This window comes from Telmatherina bonti (genome assembly GCF_933228915.1).
Source record: "Telmatherina bonti genome assembly, chromosome: 7".
Lineage (NCBI taxonomy): Eukaryota > Metazoa > Chordata > Actinopteri > Atheriniformes > Telmatherinidae > Telmatherina > Telmatherina bonti.
The window spans coordinates 22,680,604-22,699,696 of NC_136625.1; the positions used below are offsets into that span (position 1 = coordinate 22,680,604).

At 38.1% G+C, this 19,093-nt stretch overlaps 2 protein-coding genes across 4 annotated transcripts; both read left to right on the forward strand.

Moving 5' to 3' along the window:
• Positions 1–208: 208 nt before the first annotated feature.
• Positions 209–12,338, forward strand: LOC306758647 (uncharacterized protein). 3 transcript variants are annotated; one of them, XM_079243985.1, is made up of 9 exons: positions 209–448; positions 6,608–6,685; positions 6,966–7,037; positions 7,119–7,178; positions 8,557–8,872; positions 9,448–9,547; positions 9,642–9,714; positions 9,805–10,042; positions 10,770–12,338. In XM_079243985.1, exons 1-9 carry the CDS (start codon positions 237–239, stop codon positions 11,955–11,957), a joined length of 2,337 nt encoding a protein of 778 aa, XP_079100111.1. In that variant the 5' UTR covers positions 209–236; the 3' UTR covers positions 11,958–12,338. The 3 variants fall into 3 exon arrangements, with proteins under 3 accessions (XP_079100111.1, XP_079100113.1, XP_079100112.1); XM_079243987.1 differs by lacking the exon at positions 209–448 and adding an exon at positions 906–1,006; XM_079243986.1 differs by lacking the exon at positions 209–448 and adding an exon at positions 3,795–3,985.
• Positions 12,339–13,727: 1,389 nt separating this feature from the next.
• Positions 13,728–17,545, forward strand: LOC306758643 (uncharacterized protein). Its single transcript, XM_079243981.1, has 5 exons — positions 13,728–14,099; positions 15,576–15,672; positions 15,770–15,872; positions 15,984–16,221; positions 16,408–17,545. The coding sequence occupies exons 1-5, from the start codon at positions 13,815–13,817 to the stop codon at positions 17,440–17,442; spliced, it is 1,758 nt and encodes a 585-aa protein (XP_079100107.1). The 5' UTR covers positions 13,728–13,814; the 3' UTR covers positions 17,443–17,545.
• The last annotated feature ends 1,548 nt before the right edge of the window (positions 17,546–19,093 follow it).

A 19,093-nucleotide genomic window follows, 5' to 3' on the forward strand; every position in this document is an offset into this window, starting at 1 on the left:
CAGCAGATTTGAGACACCAAGAAAATCTGATCGAAATCGAAACGCAGGCTACGCGCGCTCCCGCGGCCGTCAAATAATTTTTCTGGCAGTCACTATATGACACAACACCAGCAAAGGAGGAGGAGGAGGAGGAGAGGAGGGAGGGGACGCAGAGTGTAGAGCAGGCAAAAAAGCCGTACGAGCTTGCTGAGACAGTAACATTAATAAACCTTTGCTAGTTTATTTGGCAGAAAAGCATGGATGAAGCCACTTCAAAGACACCAATATCGCCACCAAAGTCCGCTTCTGTGAAAAAGAAAAGACCACGGTACGAGTCACAGAAGCTCTTTGATAAAATACATGGCAGATCTAGAATTAATATTGGCGTCGCCTTCAAGCGCTGGAGGGAGCTTCGCAGCAAAAAGGGATTGAAGACTGATGCACAGCTCGCAATTTTACTTTTGGACCAGTAAGTATTAATATTTATACATATACAGCTGTAAGCGAGAGTTTGGGATTGAAATGATGCGATTCTAAGTTTTGGGGATAATGGTGTTCCGTGTGTTACTCAATTAGAGTATTAGCTTTTTACTTGCAAAAACCAAGTATTTCTTTCATAAATAGTTAGGTAAAATAAGTGTTAGCTAACTACTCAAATGAAGCATTCTCTAGGTTTATAATGAATTATTTATAAAGGCATAGACGGCGGCCATGTTTGAATATGGTAGCCGAAGCGGGACAAACTTGTTAGTGTTTTAGACGTGAATCCTTGTGTGTTGCCGCAGGAGGAGAAACAAGCTAAGACAGCAGTGGACCATTCAGCTTTCCGTTTTCTGTTGAAATGGAGGACCATCTGTACTCCATGCCTCGCGAGAGGGAGGGAAAAAAATTAAGGAAAGGAAAAAAAATTAATAACTGGGAGAAAACGAGAATCTACATTGGTGAAGTATTCACCAGATGGAGACAATTGATGAGAGAGATGGACATAAAAAAGTGATGCAAGGTGTGCAGGATTTCTGCTGGACAGGTAAGTTAATCAAATCTAACAGGAAAGTTTATTTTAACGTAATGTTGCAAATAAGACAGGTAGTCCAGCAAGTACTTTATCCTCCCGTTTAAGTTGGATGATTTACTGTGACTTGCTATATACAATTGGCAGACATGGCTGATTTGTTAGCCTGCAGTGGAAAAGTTCCAAACTTGCAACAGTTTCAGTAAATGTTACTTCTCACAGAGGTCATACCAGCAGGTGACCCTGTGCATCTTTGAGTTGTAGTTTCCGGGTTATCCCTTCTATTTCATAACAGGGAGCTGCTAAGCCTCATGGGCCAAGCGTGCCTTGTTGGGATCTACTGCAATGTAAACAATAGTTTATTCCAGTCATTCATAAGTTCAGACAAGGAGGGCTGCAAGAGATTGGATTGAAACTTGAACATAACTGATTTCATGAAGAAAATGTGGAAAAACTTTAAATTTGGTCAAATAATATTCATTGCATATGCTTCAATTTATATTTTGCTCTTGACTTGTTTAACTGTCACCGTTAAAGCAGATAAAGTTAGCATAGGCTTCCTATGAAGCCTTTCAGCATCGTAAAGCAAAAACTAAAAACATGATTTTGACCTATGTAAAAACATCCCCAAATAAATGTAATCAACAAACAATTCAAATAGAACAATATTAAGTTGTTTTCATTCTTTAAGTGCACCACAGATGAGAGCAATTGTCTCGCATGAGGAGTTTGTAGGGATACCATGTAACTTTTAACCCATTCATTAGTCTAATGCGAGCAATAATGGATAGTTTCTGTGGTCAATATCAGTACCAGGAAATTTCCAGTGGCGTGCCAGGATTCATTGTAATTATTTTTGAGGCGGCCTACATGTCTCACTACACTGTGATACAGTATTTAAAGTGAAACCAGCTACAACATTACTTGGATACCAGAAGCAGAAGTTGTGAAGGGCAGTTTCTTGGCCTCTGGATGCTGCTGGACAGCGACAGCTCCAGAAATGTGCAAAATAAATGTAATTTTACCATCAAATGAATCAGGATCATAGAGTTAAAAGGTCAGGATGTTACTTAGTAACAACAACATGATAACTATGATGATAACAATAATTTTTACTTTATTTATCCCAAATCAGACATTTGGCTCTGTTAGAGAGCAGGGGGCTGCCATGTTTCAGCTCTCAGGGAACAGTGCAAGGGGGCTGCTCAAGAGCCCACAGTGGTTCATCTCTGTTAGCTCACCAGGAACTTGAATGCAGGTTCTCCAGACCCAAGACTACCTCTGTAACCACAAGACTACCACTCAAAATATTTATGATCTACTGAGATTAACCATGCAACTCTAGAATATTTGGAAAACAGATAGTCATGGAAGATTAAATATTATTTGGAATATCTATATATTTGTGCAGATAAAGTAAAAAGAAGCTAGTATTATACAAATGTATTTTTACAATTACTACTTTGCTGAGAGGAGATGTTCAGTTTAGTTTATTGTGATTAGCCACATGATAAACTCATTCTCTGAGTATCATCACAGACAAATATGTCATTCTTTTATTTATCATAATCTGGTTAATATGTCCATGCACCCAAATATAATACACACATTATCCCCTCTGAAATAACAGTTGTAATTATCTGCAGAGGTGGTTCAAGAGTCTCCTGTGAAGTAATTATAGTGTCGTCTGTGAAATGTTGCCAAGGGCAAATATGATATGCTGTATTATGACTCTTTAGGATTACATTAATCAAAATACAGAACATGAATAAATAGTTTTCAGAAATATAAAGCCAATTGGAAAAATGGAAAATATAACAATTTAAAATCTAAATACTAAGAGTATTATCTAAATTTCTTGCCAACAAATTCTAACTTAACATTATTATTCTGACAGTTTAACTGAACACAGCTTATTATTTATTACATAAATGGTACTATCCAAGTTGTCTATTTTTATATTCAGCCTCATGACAACAGGAGGTCAACATGAGGACAAAATAAGTTATAAACTAAATTAGCTTCTGAATTTTCTGCACTACTTACAACTGACTTCACCTCTTTTTATTTTATTTTTACTTTATTTTGTCTTATTTGTTGTGTTTTACGCTTCTTTACACCATCTTAAATGCTTTTAATGCTTTATGTAAGCACTTATAGTTGTCCTGCACAGGCAACTTGGTCTGCCTTTTTTTTTTCTCCTGCCTGTCTGTTTCTCTTTCTTTTACTTTTTTTCGGTCACAGACAGAAAATTACAATGTGATAAACTCGCTCTGTGTTTGGAGAGTCTGAGATATGAATGCAGAACCATGTGAGGTGTTCTGCTCCATCCAGCGGAGTTTGCGCTGCAAACTCTCCACAGGGCTGCTCCGTAGCGAGTCGAGGGTCCGAACATCTGCCTGTCATGCTTATTGGCGAGCGATGTGTGAAATTATGTTGTTAGATTGCGTCTGACAGTAGTCTGGATGTGTTCGCAACTGAAGTGTCCGGGAGCGCTCTCGCAGTGCAGGAATGGTTCCGCGTAAGAGTGCTGCGTGGTCGAGATTTAGTGAGGGCAGGGGTGTGTGGGGGTGTTGGCTACGCTTCCTTCCCCCCCCCCCAGTCCACTCGTCCCTCCGCCATTGCGTGACGTGTTGGCGCTCTGAGGAGGCTGACCTCTTCAGATACCAGACTTGTAACTTTGCTGGAGCGGATCCGTCTCTCATGTGATCACGTGATCTGGAGGGCTTTGCTTTACGGCTCCCGCTCTATAAACACAGAGTACTCTGCTTTGTTGTACTTTTTTCCTGTCTTTGAACAACAGTTTGTCATGGCTGAACGAAGCAAGAAGGTGAAAATGTTGTCTGAGGAAGCCAAAAAGAGAAAGCGGGAAAGGGATCGCTGCAGAGGAAAGACAAGAGTTGACCTTGGCAAAGAATTTTCTCGTTGGAGTCTGCTTAAAGAACAGTGTGGATTCAAAACCCACTCTATGTTTGCCACAGTATTATTAGACTGGTAAGTTAGCTTTTTGCATGTTGTGCAAACATATTAAAATGTGGTGTACAATTTTCACATCTTCCAGCCAGCGTTCATTCAAAATAATGGCAATGAGTGCCTGGTGAGCTCAGAACGTTGCAGCTCATGTCTGTGTCTTTATTTTGCTGTTTAGTATAAGCTAAATGTGGCAACATACCAATGCTAACGTAACTTCCTAAATATTTCGTGCAAGTTGGGCTGGTTTGCATGCAATAAAGGCATTTTTGAAAAATAATTTAAATAAGAAACAGAATGATTAGCAACCGGTCATGTTTAATTATATGGCTTTCATACACTGTTCATTAGTGAAAAAATAAACACAATATTCATCTAAAGATCTTAAAGTCTTACTATTCCAGTACACATACAGTGGACCTGTCATACTTGTTTATCAATCATTTTTGTATATCAGCAAACAACGGTATTGTTGTTAAAAGGGGTATTGTTAGTTGAAAAGTTTGTTGTTTTTGTGACAAGGACATGAGATCATATGGTTGTTTGATCAGTATGCTTCATGTCATTTATAATGTGATCCAGACGAGCGACACAGCAGGCATAACACTGCTGATTTGTTGTGGCATTTTTCTTCTTCGAGAGAGAAGTGTTTAAATCATTGTGCTTAATGATAAAGCAAAGACTTTTGATTTGTTTATACACATACACAACCAAGCCAGTGGGGCTCCCTCAAACTACAGCTGTTGGTAAGGGACAAATGATTAATCGCAAAAATAAAAACACATTTTCTTTGCAAGCTTGCCCACGGTGAGTTGTCAATTAAAATCATGCAGGACTAGGGCTGGGCGATATGACCAAAATCTCATATCCCAATAATAGCTCCTTTTATATCCCTATAACAATATACATGACGATATAAAATTGTTTGTGTAGTTTTGTGTCAGTCATCAGTTATGTGTCAGATGTCCTTGGCAACGGCAGCAGTCATCTCCTTCCATCAGGGGTAACTATGGCCATATGATATTTCATGGGTAAATGCCTGTTGCAGTGTTTGCGTCTGGATTTTATTATGAGTGCTTTCGCCCTCACTAGACACTGCGTTTGCTCGTTGACTATTCTTTATTCTGTATTCTTTATCCTGATTCTTGCGCAGGTGATAAAATGAGTTGGTTGTGTCGGCTGTGAGCTAGTCTGTTGTCGGTTCCATGTTGGTCTTTTTAAATCCAAACTGCATCCATGTAACATAAATTTTCCCTCTTTTATCAAAAAGCTCATCACTTCGGGTTGGCTAGTCATCTTTTAGTAAATTATCCTGCTCTGAAACACGTCTGCTACCGTCTTCCTCTATGTTTGCTTATATATTCCAGCGTGCATGCCGTAAAGCGCATCTTGATGTAAAATACTGCAGTAAAGCACCTTATGGAGGCGTAAACAATAGAGCCTCATATGAAATGATAGACATTTTCTATCATCCAAACAATATATATCGTCATATCGCCCAGCCCTACGCAGGACCATGCATATGCAGCAGCAGCTCAGGAACTATAAAGGAAAGCAAAGCAGGGTACGTCAAAAGCAATGTGACAGGAACATAAAAAAAATAGGATCAACATCAGGCTTGCCTTCCCGAGATGGAAGAAGCTCAAGAAGAATGAGAAAAGTTTTAAAGGGGACGCTGGTGTTGCCACCTTTCTCCTTGACAAGTAAATTAACTGTACTGTTGTAATTATTCATTCGGTTTTATTAGTGTGGCTCGTTACCACAGGCAACATAACAATAGATCCTGCTAAAATACAGCAGCCTTATTGGTACACAAGTGTATGGGTGTACAGGTAATTTCAGTAGCTTTCAAAGTTGCAGGAAATGCTGGGTTTTTGTCATATGTCAACTCAAGTAAATGGAAGACATCTTTCAACATACTCTGATTTCTTGAAGACTTCATTTTCCTGTGCCTGTAAGAGAATAAAGAAAAGTATTCGTAGCAGTTTTTCTTAGATTGTTAAAAGACAAGTGGACCCAATGTGCAATCCAAAGATTGGATTAAAACTTGTATGTTTTATAAAGCATTTAGAGAAGCATTTTTTTTTCTTTTTTCAGGATTGTGTTAAATTGGTTTATTGGAAGGAACTGTGGTATGAAAATGAAGTCCCAGTACAAGGATGTCATTTTCTTTAGCTCTAAAAAAATTAAAATAGTAAAAATCTCACTCTTTCATTTTGATCTTTCTGTTTCGTTGGAAAGTTTCACATCAAATCACGACCCTCTTCCCCTGAGTGAACATGCTATAATGTATTGGATGACATGGTTTCTTTTGTGGAGTCAAGGTTTTTTGTTACATGGCAGCTACCATTGTTGAAATAGGTGCGGCGCTACAATTTGTTTGAATGTGATACACGATGTTAACGTAGATTAGAGTAATTGTCACAGAATGTCCGTTTTAAGTGTTATGATCAGATTTATGAAAAAAGGGGGAAGCCTGTGTTTTTAATTTTCAGATAACAATTCAAGATATATGGTTGATGTTTGCTGCAAAATTTGGTTATCATTTATTATTTAAAATAATGTTTTGTCCCTGACATATCTGCATGTTCTGCTCAGCGTTCGTCTTTACAATTAAAATGGACTGAACTGGGTCTTATTTTTCAGGTTTCAACAGCATATGACCTCTACTCCCAGCAACACAAGCACACAATCATCACCAGTGAGGGTCAAAGAAGAGTCTGGGTATGCTGTTCTCAACAACTATTTTTAAATAGATTTTTTGTATGTTAAAAGTTTGGAATGCCACTGTTGTGGCTTGATACATCAGACCTTTTAATCATAGAACTTAACCCTTCATAGAGACTTCTTATTTTCAATTTTCATGGTTTTAATCTGTTTTAATTTCATCTACTAAATGTATCCATAAAAAATACATAAAACTGTTGTAAAGATACAGAAAATGAATGACACAGCAAAATTTGGAAGTAAATTTCACTTAAAAAAACTGGTTTTTTTTGTTTAGAGATCCAGAAACCAATAACAAAGAAGCTCCTCTGGAGTGCGGAGAAACTAAAAAGGTTGTTGTAGACCCCAGGTTAGTATTCCTTTCACTTTGGACTATACTTTATTAATTTCACGTGTATGATTTTTATTTAATTTCTTTAATATTTTGCAGCACATTCTCCTTCAGCAGCTCCGAAGAAGAGCAAGAGGACTCTGTTAATGAGGATGAGGTGTAAGTATTTATCTTTTGCTGTCCTTTTTTGAATATTGAAAGGATTTTTTCGTCTTTGAATGTTACGTGTTTATGAACAGTGTTTAAAGTGAATGATACAGGAAGGATCCAACTCATAAGAGCCTGGCAGATGATAACAGTGTAAAACTCTCACAAGCTAACATTTATATGTAAGATTATTGACTCGCAAGTGTAGGTTTGCAACACGTTTACATCCTTCATAATTTTACTTACTTCTCTTTATCATGGCTAACTGGAAATGCACATCGCAACGGCGGCAAATTTTCCAGCGTTACCTTACCACAGGTTTAAACATGGAAACAATGTAAACTTACCTGCCTTTACAGATTGTATGTTGCTTAACCCAAGTTCATCTTCAGATCCAGTTGATTCTTCTTTTATCAAACTTTGAAACCACCAGTTCAAAGTGCATGCTAAGTAATACCAAACAATGTCGCTCAGCATTTTGGCGGGTTCTGGTAGCTTCTCTACCAGCTTCTTCAGAGTATAGCTGTCGAGCAACACTTGTACAATGATCTGTTTTTATAACTGGGACTCCATCTTATCATGTTAGAGGTGCCTGTGTGAGGCAGTCTGCCAAAGTTCAGTAGAATTCAGCAGAATTTTAAAATTAAGATTTAATAAAAACAATACCCAATATTTGTTTATTTATTTCAATTTAAAGGTAAAAGCAAAAGCTCAGAGTGGTGCTGTCCAATGTATACTCAGTCCAATAATCTTAGCCAAACCATCACAGATAACAAAACAAGAACCGGACATGCGTTTGAATAGCTGCAATCTTGACATTTTTAATTCCTTCAGGAACTACTTAAAACTCAATATTTTGTGATAAACAAGTTATTATTAAATCTAACTGAATTTACAGTAAATGAGACTATTAGAACATATTAAAAAACCAAATAGAGACTTTATTCATGATTTGTGATCTTAAAGCTGTCACATTAATGTAGTAAGCAAAAAAGTACATGTTCAGAAATGCAACCAAATGATGTGAATTTGAAAAATGTGCATATAGTAGACAATAACACTAAATAGAGCTTTAGGTATTGTTCTGAAATGCAGTGCTTGAGCCAACAAATTAACAATTCACAATGTGTTTAAACTTGATTTTAAATTGTGATTGATTTTGTATGTAAACCTTGCAGTGTTTCACTTTTTTTTATCTTCTTTGCCCAAAGTTATCAACTCTGTATTAACAACAACTGAGCTAACATGGATGGCAATAAAGCCTTAGCTTGTACTGTCTGGTGCATGACGGCAAAACAATTGCACTAGCAATGGAAACAAGAAGCCAAATTAGATTAGTACTGTGGTTTTCATGTTGATTTTGGTAAAATTTTGTATGCTGTCTCGCCAGGAATTTAAATGCCAGAATGGTCAAACATGAACCTGGGATGTGCTCTGTCGATGGCTGTGACTCATGGTGCCGCAGTGCTCAACAGTTTAAGTTACCAGAGGACCCAGAGAGGAGGCTGAAGTGGGTCATGTTTCTTGCAAAAGTCAACAAACAGTGCTTCAAAGAATTGTCCTGGACTGACATTACTGTGTGTAGTGAACACTTTGCAAGTGACTGTCTTGTTAAGTATAACGACACTGTCCAACTGAAGTTCGATGCTGCCCCATCACTGTGCGTAAATTTAGGACCAAAATGTCCTGAGGAGAGCCATGGACATGTGAGTATTTAAATAAGAGAGACACAAATCACCTTATGAGGTACATCATGTGACTAACTGATGAATATACATGCAAACCTTTCAGTAAACACAGTGATTCACTTTGTGCCCTCAGACATTGTTTGAACCAACTGCAGCATTACAAAGTAGTAATGTACAGCTATTACAGATTGCAGGTGCATGCAAAAGTCTTTTTTAAACCTTATTTAAAGGAATAAAGGCCAGAACAACTTAAGGCTTTAAGTTGAAAATGAAGCACATTATTGTGGTAACAATAAGTTTGGCACAAATCACCATTCTATTTCCAAGGCATTTGCCATCTTCAGAAGCCTCTTGGGCCATTTTAACCCCAAAAAGTGCAAAATGCAAGCAGGAGCCTGGCAAGCTACTGAGGGAAGAAAAGCTGATGATTGGAATAGAGGGGCGTTTGGTGGTGATATGAGCAGAAGACTTGTGAACAAACTTATGTGATTTAAAGATTAAACAAATACTTTAAAATAAAGCAAACACAAGTCATTAACGTTGTGTGTTATTTTAGCTTAACTTTTGAAAATTTCCTTTGTTTATTTGTTTAGGAGTCTGGGAATAACTCAGAAGTTGTTGGTCAACATGATGAACTCAAAGCACATGATGAACCAAATTCCTGTTCTAAAGAATCAAGACAGACTTCATCAGGTTCAGATAAACTGTTTTTTTTAAAGAGCACAGTTTTATGTTTTCTCATTTATATTAAGATTTAACATTTCTTTGTGTTCAAATGCACTTGCAGGCACCCCAGGCGGAGCCTCTCTGCATGGCCAAATACAACCAAAATGTGTGAATGCTGATTTGATCAAGGAAAAGTTAGTTTCGTTTTGTTTGTGTGTGTTTTTTTATATTTTCATGACCTGGGATTATTTATCTAATTCAGTCTAAAATGCTTTTCTGTTTAGAGCTTTGCTTTTAAAGAAAAATGGACAGTTTCCTGTGACTGAAAAACAGCTCCTCCAGTTGTTCAGCCGCAACTGTCCATCATGTGGAGCTAAACTCCTGATGTACAAGGTTACCCGCGGCGTGGTCATCAGCATGCATCAGGTGTGCCGGAAGTGTGACTACACATACCAGTGGAAAAGTCAAGTTGATGGGAATATCCCAGCAGCTGAAAATGGAAGCTCAGAGATGAATTCAGAGGTATGACATCAGCAGTCAGACACAGTGTGACATTGGCTGCTTACTGCTTGTTAAGTGTCTTTGTGCATTCAGAGAAATATCAACAACCTGCAATGTGTTTAATACAGCTCTAAACGGTCATGTCTATGTACTTAGAAATAATAACATCCGCACTCAGTCTGATTTGATTAGATTTTTTAAAAAAAACTAATTAGAATGACATTTTTTCAACAAGCTTCTTTTTTAACCCCTTTAAGAATCATGTATGAATGATTAAATGGGTATAACTACAGTGGACACCTATTTAAACACTGTCATCTAGTATATTTATAAGTGAGGATGGTATATTTGTAATTTTGCCATATCAATGAACATTAGGAGAGTCGCCCAATACACTGCCACTCACTGACAAATAATCAAATATAGTATCAAATTTTATATATACACATACACTTTATCTCATAAATCGAACAATAACATGATAATAGTACATTTTATATAATATTTCTGATGATATTTTATAAATATTTCAATAGAGTAGAGCAAATTTGAAACTAAATAAAATAATATTAAATACAAAAGTGTGTCTGTACATGTCTGTAGAAGTAAAATATTGTAGGTGAAAATAATCCTGCATTGTTTTGTTTTTTTGTTTTTTTTAATAAATTCATGCATCGGGGGGTTGAGCTGTAAATGTCTTGATGAAGTTTGAATTTGAACCCCACTCAGTCTTGTCATTGTATTGTAGGCTCCGCCAGCAGATGAAGCTTCCAGCAGCATCGCAGATGTTCCTGAGGTTAGTTTGGACGTTGATGAGGAGAACGAATCAGAAGAATCAAGCAGTCTTAGCGAAATGGATTCAGATTCAGACTGGAGACCATGTCACAGTGTTTCCCCAGTAAAGTCACACCACGCTAAACCAAATGAAAACCCCAAAGAAGAGGATGAGTGTGATAATGACTGTGGCCTTGCACTAACTCCTCAGTACACTCATCTCTGCACAGATTGTGGAAAATTTTTTGATAAACGAAGGCATCACATATGTGAGCACAAACTGAAGCCCTTCTCCTGCAATATTTGTGGAACCAGATGTATGAACAAGCTAGCTCTTCTTATTCACAACAGGATCCACGATGAAAACTACGAGTTTTGCTGCAAATACTGCCATGCTGCGTTCAAGTTGAAAGCAGACAAAATCACCCACGAGCAGGTCCATATGACCCAAGGAACACCGTACAAATGTCCCGATTGTTCAGAGACATTTGCCACAAATAAAGAGCGGAAAATGCATCTGGAAGATCACAGAGGGCCAAACGCCTTCCATTGTCGCATCTGCAATGTGAAATTCCGCTCGCAAAAAGACTACGAGAGACATGTAGTGGTCCATACAGGTGAAAAGCCATTCAAGTGTTCAGTATGTGACCGTGGTTTCACTCAGGCAGGTAATCTGAAATCCCACATGCGTCTGCACACAGGGGAGAGGCCTTACAAGTGTCAGCACTGTGGGAAATGCTTCACACACAACGTGAGCTTGAAGAGTCACGTCCAGCGTTATCACAGAGCAAACACCGAGCCTGAGCAGAAAAAAGATGGGAACAAAAGTGAAGCGGTTGGTGCACAGAAGCATGGAAGTAGGAATGGCATAGATACAGAGTTTGGCGGTCTCGTGGAAGAACAGAATTCCAATGATTGGGTACAGATGGATTGTGTGTATAGACGTAAAAGTAAAAATAGACCCACTGGCAGACCAATTGGAAGGCCTAAAAGGTCTGGATCAGAAAAAGTTGTTAAAAATCGAGTGAAAAGGCGAAAGAGAAGACGGTATGCTGATGAAGAGACTGAAGGTGAACTATCAGATAACAACACGACCACTGATTGTGAAGAGGACAGCAGAGTGAAACCAAGAGACTCATCAGAACATTCTGCGCTTGATTGATTTTGATCTAGCAGGAAGTAAAAAGAAAACGAATAAGAGAAGCAGCAGCCAGAAAAGTGAAGGCCAAGGAAAAATCTAGCTGCATAAATCCCATAAATAGATACAGAATTGACATTTTTTGGGGGGGGGGATGGGCTCTAAATTTGGATCATAAAGAACTGGACCAATTTCCTACAGCACTTTTTTTTTTTTTTAAATTTATATAAAATAATAAGTCTTTCATTTTTAGTGAGCAAGAAATGTACCTGCTTTCTTTTACTGCAAAGCCAAGGTGCTGTAGCACATGCAGAATGTGGCTCTGCATTGTGTTGCTGAAATAAGCAGACATCCCTGACTATAATTGGATAAAAACCAATAAAGTTTCAGTTTGAACGTTAAATAGCTTGTCGTCATAGTAGATTAATTGAAGAGGCTATATGTTAAAAAGATTAGCTACTTGTATTGTTTTTTGATACAACATTGTACTATAACTGAAGCTGCCCTGTTTGTAATATTATTATAAATGTTGCATATGTTCCAAGGAGTTCAATTTGCTTCACTAATCTAACATTCCTTTAAAAACTAGAGGTGAAACATTTTCATGGTAAGAATACAAGCTGAACGATGTTTTAGCAGTTTGTTGACGACCAGTTGACATGAGAAAGTTTAACATCCTACTATTGTAAACAAACTCCAGAGTGCCTCTGCTGTTTTAAAACTATGAGTGAGTTCATTAGATTAAAACAAAACAAAATTTTTTTTTATCCACCTGTTGTGGCACCTGGACATGCTTTTTCTGGTTTTATTCACTCTTTTTACATCTATCTGGGATTTTTATGGCTGCCAATTTCAAATGGTACAACGTTATTATTGTTGGAATATAATATGTAAATCATTTAAAATATATTTGTCTGCCTGAAAATTGAAATTATGAAAGGAAAACTAACGTGGGATGATACCTCAAACTGTGGTACAGCAATATTTTCATGCATCAGGTGGTACATAACACATACCACACAGAAAATTGGTACTTTAAGAAACTGTTGTCAGTTCCTCTCATGCTTCTTTGCAAAGGAAAGCTGTATGTTAACTCAGTCAAGAGGCAGTCACCACCTCAGGGCCTATAAGTGTTCATTTGGGATGAGCCACCAAATGGAAATGTGAGACAAATATGTATTTGAACTATTTTAAAATAGTTACTTTATGATCTGGTCCAAAGACCTGAAAGGTGATGATCAGGTGTCTAATAACCATGATTTGTGAAGTTTTATCAGTATACATACTTAATATTTACACTTGTATGATGGAAGCATGACGACAGAAAATTCAAAAGCAAAAACACATCTTTTACCACTTAATCTGTTGCAGTCCTGGAATATGTGGAAAATTTTGAGGAAAAAAAGTTAATATGACAATAACAATAGACTGGCGAGCTGTCCAGGGTGTACCCTGCCTTTCGCCCGAAGACTGCTGGGATAAACTCCATCTTCCCCGCGACCCTTCATCGGATTAAGATGTTAGTATAATAAATAAATTAATAACAATACAATAAAAAGCTGGTAGGTGCTGAATCGCGTCCAAAACTCCACCTCCACTCCCTCCAAAACTGGACCTGAACACCCTAGTTTTAGTGTCTAAATTTTCTGGATCGCTCAGCTATTTCTATTGGGGGAGCACAGTACCATTTAATAAACACCGGTGTACCCCTGACACTAAACCACGCGAACCCTAACACGAAGCTCCACCCTTTCCGGTGTCGCCGCTGTTGCAGAAAGTGTGGCTAGCTGTTAGCTGGTGCTGGTTATGAACGTAGAAAGAAACAGCTCTTCGTCTCTTTAAATGTGCAACAACACCGGCGAAACCAAGTTGAAATAAAAGATGTGCTCTGTCGTCGAATGTGACTCCTGGCGTCGCAAAGCGCGACGCTTTACGTTGCCAGAAGACCCAGAGAAGAGACTGGAATGGGTCCAGTTTGTTTTAGAAGTCAACAGCCAGCGACTTAAAGAATCGTCATGTACTGATATCAGTGTTTGTAGTGAACACTTCACTCGAGACTGCTTTATAAACCCGACTCCAGGGTCTGGCACAGTCCGGCTGAAATCTGGTGCTGTCCCAACAGTTTGTGTCAAACAAGAACCCGAAGAAGAAGTTGAGCTGAAACAGGTAGGAGGGTGTCATGGTAACCAATGATGCTGTGATCACTTGTGATATGATAGTTGATGACAGAGATAGCACTACAATGTGGTCATTTTAGTGGAAAGATACATCTGATACTCAATTCCCAGAATTGAGAAAGAACTTGCAGGAAAAGTGTGCATTTATTAACATACATGTACTAAAATAATACACATGTCAGTATACTCTGAGTTACTAATTAAAAAAAAAATCTATTCAAAATCCTCCTGATCTGCAGTGAGAAATTAAATCTAATTTATCTCAGTTATCTGCTAACTGGCTGTAATTAAATAAACAATTAGTCATTCAGTGGCAATGTTGTACTCATCATGTTGGACCTGTTGTCTGAAATGAATTCATAGCTTCATTTTTGGTCTCATTGTGATGTTCACTGTGACAGTAAAATACTTTTGAGTATTTCCAATCCAAAGTGGAAAAGCATGGTTCTAAGACCGAATGTGATTTATTATCATTGAACCAGCATCCCGGCACAACAGGATTAATTCCAGTACAACTTGTCCAAGAGTGGACAAAACAACATACATATGACATAAACAGGACCAGGCCACTTGAGGCAGCAGCCATAGAGTGGCTCACCCTTTAATGCACAATGAGAAAAAGATCCCGTGAAACAGAATGAGTGAGAGGTACAAAAATGTGGAAGTAAATCCAGGGTGATAACGGTTTAGATGAAGCTTGCTCGATGTCCCTATGTTAGTTTTTCCATCCTTCCCTTGCTGATAAGGAGGGTGCCAGTCAGATTCTTTACCCAGTCATCTTATGAACTTAATACACCAGAGCTCTTCCGGTCCTTAACGGCCATAGTTTTGTAGGTTTTTAATGCTTCCTTGCTTCAACATGCCTGATTCAAATGAAATGGAGTCAACAGCTTGTCAAGTTCTGCATAGTGGCCCATTTATTTGAGCTGGGTGTGTCTAAACCCGCAGGACCACAGCTTTCATGAGCCAGACTTTTATTTCTATTTGTACTGTTTCTACAGCAGATGCTTATTTTCAAAGCATCTTACAGCTGAGAGTGAGAACAACACATGCAAGAAATCAATTAGAATGGGACATCATAATTAAATGGTATTTAGACAGCTATGAGTCCAGTTGGACGCAAGTGCTGCCATGTAATGGCAGAAGCAGTGCAATGTTTTGTGCCCTGCAGCCTTACAAGTGTCCCTTTGTCGTTTTAAGTATGAGAACATAATTTCATTGCTCAATATCATCTTGACCATAAGACTTGACACATCCTCCTACACACATCCCTGTATTATTGCCTCTTTAGTTGACATGTAGAAAATCTATTTTTGGGATTTAACTTAGAATCATCCGTATCGGTATATTGTTGCATCCAGGATTTGATTAGTCACTAAATAAGTCATGCAGTGCTTTTTACTGAACCACTGCTATGTTACATCATAAGAAGGTTTTTTTTTTTCTCTTTTCTTTCTCTGATTAGGAGCCTGTGGAAATTGAAGCTGCTGCTTTTTGTCGTGAACAAATAAAACAATCTGATAATTCAGGACCTATTATAGAAAAAGTTTCCAGTTGGATGGGTAAGGAACTTGATGTCTTTAGTCCTTTTAACAAAAGTTATGTCTGCATTTATTAAAATGTTTTCTTTATGTGTGAATAACAAAGTGTATTTTGCAGGTGCTTCGGCAATCACTGGTTTAAATAATCACTTTGATTCTTCTACGTCTGATATCGTGCTAATGCTACAAAAAGTTAAAAACCTTGACATTATCAGGGAAAAGTAAGTTCCACCGCAATGCTTGTTACTCGTTTAACATTTTGCGTTCTTAAAGAGTTGAGCTTAGACTGATTTTTGTTTTAATATTTACACTTTAACTTTTGTTCCTCTCAGAGCTGCACTTCTTCAGAAGCAAAGACGGTATGTTGTAAATGAAAAGCAACTTTTCCAGTTGTTCAGCAGCAAGTGCCCTTTGTGCCGGTCTAAAGTAAAGGCGGAGAAAGTTGTCCATAGAGTACACTTGGGCCTGAACCTGGAGTGCCTTCAGTGTGAATATAAAAAGCAGTGGAAAAATCTAGCTAGTGCAGCTGACGACATGGATATGGCAGAACGCACAGAGGTATCTCTAGAGGTAGGTGGAAAACAGAATTTTTATTTAACTTATTCTGCTGGTTTTTTTTTTTGTTTTGAAGTTTCTAAAACTTGACAAAAATAAACAGTTTCATCGACAACAAATTTGGTCAGTTACCTCTTGCTTTTTTTTATTTTTTTATTTTTTTTTATAACCTATATATAAATATCTATATGTTTCCCTCAGACAAGTGATGAGCAAAGCGGTAACACAGAAGTCCCTGAGAATTCAGAAATGGAGGAATCGGATGTATCCGGTGATTCAGAAGAAGTCGGTTCAGATGATGATTGGCAACCAGAAGAGGAGCAGTTGTTCTATGAACAGTTTCAGTCTGACTCTGACTCGGACAGCTCGTATGAAGATGACGACCTCATCACTAAAGACAGCCAGCTCTGCACAGACTGTGGGAAATTTTATGACCGGCAAAAGCACCACACATGTGAGCATAAAATCAAGCCTTATTCATGTATTATTTGTGGAAAGAGGTGCGTCAGTGAGGTGGCTTTGGCCAATCACAGCAGAGTTCACGATGAAAACTACGAGCACACGTGCAAATGCTGCCATGTTAAATTCAAAACAAAAACGGATAAAATCACTCATGAGCAGACCCACTTAACTGAAGAAAAGCCCTATAAGTGTTCAGATTGCTCTGAGACTTTTGCCAAAAACAAGCAGCGCAAAATCCACATGATACGTCACAGAGGTCAGAAGGAATACAAATGTAAGTTTTGCGGGCTTATGTTTCCCCGAAGTCTTCCACTTCAGAGACATTTATTGGTGCACACAGGAGAGAAGCCATTCAGGTGTTCGGAGTGCCAGCGTGGCTTCAACCAGGCGAGCCACCTGAAATCTCACATGCGCCTGCACACAGGGGAGAGGCCGTACAAGTGTCAGTACTGTGGCAGATGCTTCAATCACAACGTGAGCCTGAAAAGTCACGTCCAGCGTTCCCACAAAATGAACTCCAGAAGTGGAGAGAAGAAGACAGCGGACAAAGGGGAAGACGATAGTGGTGATTCTCAGAGTAATAGGAATGAGACAAGCGTAGGCTCTGAGGTTGATGATGCAGAGGAAGAGCGGGGTACAGACGATGAGCTTCAGATGAAGAGAAAGCTCGGCTCTAAATATCGAAGGAATCGCACGGGTAGACCGATAGGAAGGCCCAAGAGAGGCAGAGCAGAAAAAAATTTAACGTTAGGACTCAAACACCAAGACTGCTAAAGCGCAGAAATAAAAAAAGATTGCAGCAATGAAGAAGGTTAGGAGTCTTATGACTGAACAGAGGAAGAAGATGACAGAAGGGTACAGAGATCAGGAAGAGGACCAAAAGGTTCTGATTCTGACTCAAAGTCTGAAACAGAAATTAAGAAGCGTCACTGCAAAAATGTCAGTCAGGTTTCAGGGGGACTCAGAGGAAGACAAAAGGAGTGAGGTACCGGTAGTTGAGGACATTTAAGACAAAAAAACCCACAAAAAAAGTACTATAAAGACCACCCCTTCTTTTTTTCTTAATCTAGCACATTCAACCTTTTTGTTGTACTGTTTGTACACATCAGAAATGTTCCATTCAAAATTATCCATTTGGCCTTTTTTTTTTTCTTTTTAAAAAGTATGTTTTGCTGTTATTTTCACCTCCTTTTGGACTTAACAGGATCGTAGCAATATATTGTTTATTTTTTTCTGCTTCACACTAATTTTATATCAGTTTGCTGTTTCTGATTCTTTAAACATCTATAATACAGCAGTGTGTGTTGTAAGTTATTAAGTCTGTATTTTGTATAAAGATCTTAAAACAGAATAAACATAACTACCTGGTCATACAGATGGAGATGTGTTTGACAGCTCGGATGCGTACATTTCTGCCAGGCCACCAAGTAACACAGATAATTTAGAAACAAACTGATTGTAGAAATATTTATGTTAAAAATTGCTTTGACATTCATTTAGTCTTATTTAAGGTACAACTTCCTGCAGGTTATTTTTACCACTGAGAAAAGTTTTATTTTAAAGGAGCTGACCATTTAGATTTTATAGCATTTCAATAATAGTTTCTTTTCCCTCTCACCGCTCCCCTTGATCATAATGATCTCGTTGGACATTATAAGGATACCTTCCTATTTCATTTTAGTGGAAGTGATTCAAATAAAATGTCTAAACAATTAAGTAAATTTAATTTATTAAGTTAATCTTTGATGATGAAGATTCCTCCCATCTTTCTAACTCAGTTCATTTAAATATCAGTCTGTCTCTGACAACAGCAATAGTTTATATCTGCAATGTTTTTTTTTTTGGGTTTTTTTTTTGCCTCGAATGAGACTCTTTCCAATACAGATCACAAGTTCAGTAGACTGAGACAACATTAGAGGGAGTCCAGTTTATGTAAGATGTCAAAAGTCAACATCTTAAACCAGCTTTTGAAAACCAGTGCGTGAAGGATGGGTGAAAATCACCCAACCTTTGCATTTTAGGGTTAAAGAAGTATCCTAGACTAATAATCACCTTGAAAGTAACATTTAACAGATGGCCGTTTTGTAAACTGTCGGCTATCTGCAGCCCAATGTCATTCCATCACTGGTTACCTGTTCAGTGTTGAATAAACCTTTAGGTTCTGAAGGTTTACAACCCACAATCGACAGCTCCTGTCTACTTTTTCACAGCCAATCAAACATTCTGCTACATGTCAAAGAAACCAGACATTTTTACATGACTTCCCTCTACTGAACCAGCAGTTTAGGCTGCTTCCGAAGCTGATAAATGACACACGAAGCGAGCAATCATTGGAAATCGTGCACAACATGCAATCAAACCAGTTGCTATGGATTTTATCAAGTAATAATATATATAGATAATGCTTTTCAGCGTGGCCATATGA